At 45.6% G+C, this 7,625-nt stretch overlaps 1 protein-coding gene across 4 annotated transcripts in view; it reads left to right on the forward strand.

Moving 5' to 3' along the window:
* The first annotated feature begins 1,069 nt into the window (after positions 1–1,069).
* Positions 1,070–7,625, forward strand: part of LOC122562015 (protein phosphatase 1 regulatory subunit 7-like) — a 71,032-nt gene continuing 64,476 nt past the window's right edge. Inside the window, exon 1 of one of the 4 annotated variants that reach the window (XM_043714411.1) lies at positions 1,070–1,431. In XM_043714411.1, coding sequence (XP_043570346.1) covers positions 1,342–1,431 — 90 coding nt within the window. In that variant the 5' untranslated portion in view covers positions 1,070–1,341. The remainder of the gene's footprint in view (positions 1,432–7,625) is intronic. The other 3 variants (XM_043714412.1, XM_043714410.1, XM_043714414.1) reach the window with 3 other exon arrangements.

The following is a 7,625-nucleotide window of genomic DNA, read 5'->3' on the forward strand; positions in this document are numbered from 1 at the left end:
GGAATGAGGTCAAATGGCCTTGTGAGGCCAGAAATAAGCATTTTGTCACAGACAAGGCCGAATAAGGCAAGAGATAAACGGGAGTAATGGGTGCCGGTCTTAGGGAAGTGGAAGATGTAAACAGGGCACGAGCAATGTAAAACAAAAGAAACCAAATTATATAAATGTTGTGTATTAATTGAATTTGGGGTGTGTATGTCCCCTGCCTTATAGACACTGGACATCACACCCTCTTGCAAGAGTAAAATAAAGGACACAACTGATTCAGATTTTGTCTCGGACTGCAATTATTGAAGTGTGTGATCTTTTTTTCTCACATGAATCATTCAGAGGCCTTCCATTGTAAGAGGAGCACAGGGTGCTACTTTCAAAAATCTAAATGAAAAACTGGCTCCTACAGCCTCCACAGGGTGACATGCAGCTGCTTTCACATCCAGGAAACAGGGAGGACCTTTTGGACTATAGGTGCCCCATGCCCACCCACTGAACCCCTGATTCCAGGCACTTAATCTGGTCCCTGCTGTCCACTGAAATACAGAAGCCAAATGGAAAATTCCAAACTAGCCTCCCTTAACTGGCCTGATCGGCTATTCGCTGCCACAATGGGAAAATAAAATGACCCAGAGGTGGAGGATTATGGCTGCTGAAGTTATTTGTAACCCCTGCCCACCTCCAATCTAAGTGAGGGTTTAAAAATCCAACCCATCATTTCAGGTCAATATCCTTTCATCAATTTTGAGATGTCAGCTGTTTCTCTATCCACATAGACAGCCTGAACTCCTGGGCGCTTCCAGTATCTCAGAAACAAAAACAGAAATTGCTGGAGAAACTCAGCAGTTCTGGTAGTATCTGTGCAGAGAAAACACGGTTTACATTTCAGGTCCAGTGACCCTTCATCGGAACTGTTTTATTTTATTCCACATTTCAGATTTGGCTTTCACAAAAGAGCCACTGGTACTGTTAAAAATATTGTTTTTACTTATAACCCATTGCTCAAATATATTGCAATACATAGAATACTGGGGGGGAAAAAGGCAGATCTGACAGCATCTTTGGAGAGAGTTTAACGCGTGAATGTGTAGTGTCACTTTATCCAGCATTCTCGGTGTTTTTTTGCAAATTTGCACTACTTTGCTTTTGCTCAACTGGCATGCAGTGTGTACAGTGAATGCTTTAAGTTATGAATAACTTTATCCTGGGATGCTAGCGTTGAGTAACCGGTCGTGCAGACTGTGCAGGTGTTCCGTGCGCGCGTGACTCTTCCCTGGTGGCGGTTGAAGAGGACGCGGCGCTGTTACTAGGCAACGGCAGGGCCCAGGTTCCATCTACAATCGGCAGGGCATGGGTTTCCGTCCGGGGGAAGTGGCGGATGTGAGAGCGGCCTTAGGTTGCCATGGCGAAGAGTCAGGTCGGGGAAGAGTCGGCCCTGGGGTAAGAGGACAGGAGCTCGGGATTTGGAGCCGGTATCCGGTATCCTGCTGAGAGAGAGATGGGCGGCCTTTATAAACAGACATTGGCCTGTGTCCGGTACTCTGGGCAGAGCCCAGTGCCTTGTGTTACAGGCAGTGGCATGTCATATGGCCATTGGTGTGTATTATGGCGAATATTACGGCATTGGCAAGTGTCTTGTATTGTGGCTAGTGCCCTGTAAATTATGCCCATATTGTGCCCACGATTGTGTGTTGTGTATTGTGATAAGTGTCAACAGCACCGTGTGTTATTACTATGCTTGTTGTTGCTTGTGTATTAGGACCAGTGTCCTGTGTTATGGTCATTGGGTTGCATTTATAGCCAGTCCCTGTGCTGTAGCCAGTATCCTTTTATTATGTCTAGTGTCCTGTGATGTGGCTAGTGCCTGTTCTATTATGGTCATTCGCCAATGCCATTTATTTTGGCTAGTGCTCTTTATGATGCCCAGTACCTTGTAGTATGGCAAGTGTTCAGTGCTCTGTATTATAGCTCGTGTCCTGTATTATGGTCAATAGCATTTTTTATGGTCAATGCAACACGTTGGCACCTATTATAGCCACAACTTTCTATTGTGTTCATGGCTTTGCATTATGGTTAAAGATACAGACTATTGCCAATACATTGTCTTGTGGCTGATCTGATAATCCTTCAACTCTGCTTTCCTGCCTTATGCTCATAATTCTTGATTTCCATAATGATTAGAAATCTGTCTATCTCAATCTTAATGACCCAGCCTCTACAGACCTCCGCAGTGAATAATTCCACTGATTCATCACTCACTGAGAGACCTGCTCATATCTGTCAGAAATATGTGACTCATTTAACTGATCTATATCTATGCCTCTGTAGACTGATTGTGACATTCTCACTGTTTGCTTTACACCTACTTTTGTGTTATCTGCAACTTCAATTATGTCATTCAAGTCATTGATATATATTATAAATAATTATGGCCCCATCCCTGCACCAGCCCACTAGTTACATTCTACATGTGCCCCTTCTTTTTTATTCCCAACTCTTTATTAGTTAGCCAATCCTCTATTCACACTGCCAGCTCCCTCTATTATTATAGGTAGCTGGCAATACCAATCCAGATGCCATTTAAATGCTGTAATTGCACTAGTCTTTGCCACTTCCTCTGGCAGCTCATTCCATACATGCACCACCCTTTGTGTGAAACAGTTGCCCCTTAGGTCCCTTTTATATCTTTCTTCTCTTACTCTAAACCTATGCCCTCTAATTCTGGACTCCCCCACCACAGGGAAAAGACTTTGTCTATTTATCCTAACCATAACTCTCATGATTTTATACACCTTTCTGCCTGCGACGCTCCAGGGAATACAACTCCAGCCTCTCCCTATAGTTCAAATCCTAACCCTGGAAAAATCCTTGTAAATCTTTTCTGAACCTTTTCAATTTTCACAACATCTTTCCGATAGGAAGGAGACCAGAATTGCACGCGATATTCCAAAAGTGGCCTAACCAATGTCCTGTATAGCCACAACATGTCCTCCCAACTCCTAAACTCAATGCTCTGACCAATAAAGGTAACCATACCAAACGCCTTCTTCACTATCCTATCTACCAGCAACACTACTTTCAAGGAGCTATGAACCTGCACTCAAAGGTCTCTTTGTTCAGCAACACTCCCCAGGACCTTACCATTAAGTGTACAAGTCCTGTTCTGATTTGCTTGTCCAAAATGCAGCACCTCACATTTATCAAAATTAAACTCCATCTGCCAATCCTCAGCCCATTGGCCCATTTGATCAAGAACCCATTGTACTCTGAGGTAACCTTCTTTGCTGTCCACTACACCTCCAATTTTGGTGTCATGTGCAAACTTACTAACTATATCTCCTATGTTCACACCCAAATCATTTATATAAATGACGAAAAGTAGTGGACCCCAGCATTGATCCATGTGGCACACCACTAGTCACTGGCCTCCAGTCTGAAAAGCAACCCTCACCACCACCCTCTGACTTCTAACTTCAAGCCAGTTCTGTATTGAAATGGCTAGTTCTCCCTGTATTCCATGAGACCTAACCTTGCTAATCAGACTACCATGAGGAACCTTGTCGAACACCTTACTGAAGTCCATATAGATCATGTCTACTGCTCGGCCCTCATCAATCCTCTTTGTTACTTCTTCAAAAAACTCAATCAAGTTTGTGAGACATGATTTCCCATGCTCAAAGTCATGCTGACTATTCCTAATCAGTCCTTGCCTTTCGAAATACATGTAAATCCTGTCCCTCAGGATTCTCTCCAACAACTTGCCCACCATCAATGTCAGGCTTACTACCTTTCTTAAATAGTGGTACCACGTTAGCCAACCTCCAGTCTTCCGGCACCTCACCTGTGACTATCGGTGATAGAAATATCTCAGCAAGGGGTCCAGCCATCACAACCCTAGCTCCCCACAGAGTTCTAGGGTACACCTGATCAGGTCCTTGTGATTTGTCCACTTTTATGTGTTTCAAGACATCCGCACTTCCTCCTCTGTAACATGGACATTTTTTAAGATGTCACCATTTATTTCCCTATACATCCTATTTCTTCCTTATCCTTCTCCACAGTAAACACTGATGCAAAATACTCATTTTAGTTTCTCGCCTCTGTTCTGCTGCTCCACACATAGGGGTTGCCTTGCTGATCTTTGAGGGGTCCTATTCTCTCCCTTGTTACCCTTTTGTCCTTAATGTATTTATAAAATCCCTTTGGATTCTCCTTAACCCTATTTGCCAAAGCTATCTCATGTCCCCTTTTTGCCCTCCTGATTTCTCTCTTAAGTATACTCCGCCTGCCTTTATACTCTTCTAAGGATTCATTCGATCTCTCCTGTCTATACCTGTCATATGCTTCTTTCTTTTTCTTAACTGAAACCTCAGTTTCTCCAGTCATCCAGCATTCCTTACACCTACCATCCTAACAGGAATATACTGTCTCTGGACTCTCATTATCTCGTTTTTTGAGGGCTTCCCATTTTCCAGCTGTCCCTTTACCAGCGAACTTCTGCCCCCAATCAGCTTTTGAAAGTTCTTGCCTCGTACCGTCAAAATTAGCCTTCCTCCAGTTTAGAACTTCAACTTTTAGATCTGGTCTATCCTTTTCCATCACTATTTTAAAATGAGTAGAATTACGATCGCTGGTCCCAAAGTGCTCCCCCACTGATACCTCAGTCACCTGCTCTGCCTTATTTCCCAAGAGTAGGTCAAGTTTTACATCTGCTCTATTAGGTACATCCACATGCTGAATCAGAAAGTTTTCTTGTACACACTTAACAAATTCCTCTTCATCGAAACCCTTAATAATATGTCAGTCCCAATCTATGTTTGGAAAGTTCAAATCCCCCACCATAACCACTTTATTATTCTTACAGATAACTGAAATCTCCTTCCAAATTTGCTTTGCAATTTTCTGCTGACTATTAGGGGGTCTATAATATGATCCCAATAAGGTGATCATCCCTTTCTTGTTTCTCAGTCCCATCCAAATAACTTCCTTGGATATATTCCCAGGAATACCCTCCCTAAGTACAGCAGTAATGCTATCCCTTATCAAAAATGCCACACCCCCTCCTCTCGTCCCTCCCATTCTATCCTACCTATAGCATTTCTATCGTAAAACATTAAGTTTCTCATCTTGTCCATCCCTGAGCCACGTTTCTATAATTGCTACATTATCCCAGTCCCAAGTTCGTAACCTTTTGAGTCAGTCATTGTGAGTTCTAATGTCCTTTTAAAATTATTGATCTCTCTGATGTAGAGCTGAGAGTGTGTTGCTGGAAAAGCACAGCAGGTCAGGCAGCATCCGAGGAGCAGGGGAATTGATGTTTCGGCAGTAGGCCCTTCATCAGTAATGAGGCTTGTGGGCTGAGGCTGAGAGATAAATGGAAGGAGTTTGAGGTTGGAGGGAAGTAGCGGAAAGTGGTACGCGGATGAAAGTGAGGGAGAAGGTGATAGGTTCTTGGGATGGGGTGGGGAGGGGTCGGTGCTGATGGACAGTTCCGAAGGATGGTGCCGAGTTGGAGGCTTGGGACTAGGATAATGTGGGGGGGAGGGAAAATGAGGAAGCTGTTGAAATCCACATTTATCCCGTGTGGTTGCAGGGTCTCAAGGTGGGGTATGAAGTGTTCTTCCTCCAGGCATCGGGTGGTAACAGTTTGGTGGTGGAGGAGGCCGAGGACCTGCATGTCCTCGCTGGAGTGGGAGGGGGAGTTGAAGTGTTCAGGCAGTGGGGTTGGTGGGTGCGGGTATCTCAGAGATGTTCTCTGAAATGATCCGCAAGAAGACGTCCTGTCTCCCTGATGTAGAGGCAACCACACTGGGTACAACAGATGCAGTAGATGACATTGGTAGAGGTACAGGTAAGTTTCTGTCGGATGTGGAAGGATCCCTTGGGGCCTTGGATGGAGGTGAGGGGAGTGGTGTGGGCGCAGGTTTTGCACTTGCAGGAAAAGGTACCAGGAGTGGGGTGTGGGGGGTGGGGGGTGTGGATCTGATGAGGGACTCGTGGAGGAAATGGTCTTTTTGGAACCCTGTTAGGGGTAGGAAGGGAAATATATCTTTGATGGTGGGGTCCATTTGGAGGTCGTGGAAGTGGCGGAGGATGGTGCGTTGTATGCGGAGGTTGGTAGGGTGGAAGATGAGGACCAGGGGGTCCTGTCCTTGTTGCTTTGGGAGGGATGGGGTTCAAGGGCAGTGATGTGTGAAGTAGGGGAGATGCACTGGAGAGAATTGTCAACCACGTGGAAGGGAAGTTGTGATCATACCCCCCCATCAGCCCACACCCCACTCCTGGCACCTTTCCCTGTCCAAATTCCCCAAGGGATCCTTCCACATTCATCAGAAATTTACCTGTACCACTACCAATGTCATCCACTGCATCCGTTGCACCTGGTGTGGTCTCCTCTACATTGGATCTTGCGGATCATTTCAGAGAACATCTCTGGGACACTCGCACCCACCAACCCCACTGTCCTGTGGCTGAACACTTCAACTCCCCCTCCCACTCTGTCAAGGACATGCAGGTCCTGGGTCGCCTCCACCACCAACCGTAACCACCCTACGCTTGGAGGAAGAACGCCTCATATTCTGCCTTGGGACCCTGCAACCACACTGGATAAATGTGGATTTTAACAGTTTCCTCATTTCCCCTGCCCCCACATTATCCCAGTCCCAAGCCTCCAACTCAGCACCGCCCTCCTAACCTGTCCATCACTCCCCCCTCTGACCCATCGCCTTCTCCCTCACCTTCATCCACCTATTGCTTTCTCAGCTACCTTCTCCCCAACCCCACCCCACCACCCCCATTTATCTCTCAGCCCCAACCCACAAGCCTCATTCCTGATGAAAGGCTTATGCCTGAAACGTCGATTCTCCTGCTTCTCGGATGCTAACCGACCTGCTGTGCAACACACTCTCAACTCTGGTCTCCAGCAGCTGCAGCCCTCACTTTTTCCTCTCTGGATGTAGGTTTGCTCGCTGAGCTAGAACGTTCAGTGAGCAAACCTACATCCCAACCTCAACATGTGCTACAAATCTTCTCAAAACTCACTATAATTGATCTCTACAGGATTTAACTGTGTTTGTCTAATATCAGTCAGTTCTGATATAACACGATACTCCTGTTCTCGTGTGATCTAGCATTATAATAAATTTGTGCAATAGCCACGCCATTTAAACTACTGGGGCTGGAATTGCATTATAGCCAATACAGGTAAGGAAAGTTCATATTCTACAAATAATCATCTAAATTCTTCAATCGTGTTAAAGCCAATTTGCATTAAAGAAACATATGTTATAGCAGAACCGACTATATGTGATTGGCATTGGCTACATAAAAAGTTTATGGTTACAAGGTCACTGTCCTCAAAAGCGCAGCAAGTCAAGCAGCATCCAAGTAGCAGGAGAATCGACGTTTCGGGCATGAGCACTTCTTCAGGAATGAGGAAAGTGTGTCCAGCAGGCTAAGATAAAAGGTAGGGAGGAGGGATTTGGGGGAGGGGTGTTGGAAATGCGATAGGTGGAAGGAGGTTAAGGGGAGGGTGATAGGCCGGAGAAGGGGTGGGGGCGAGAGGTCAGGAAGAAGCTTGCAGGTCAAGAAGGTGGTGCTGAGTCTGAGGGTTGGGACTGAGAAAAGGTGGGGGG

The sequence above is a fragment of the Chiloscyllium plagiosum genome, chromosome 24 (assembly GCF_004010195.1).
Source record: "Chiloscyllium plagiosum isolate BGI_BamShark_2017 chromosome 24, ASM401019v2, whole genome shotgun sequence".
Classification (NCBI taxonomy): Eukaryota; Metazoa; Chordata; class Chondrichthyes; order Orectolobiformes; family Hemiscylliidae; genus Chiloscyllium; species Chiloscyllium plagiosum.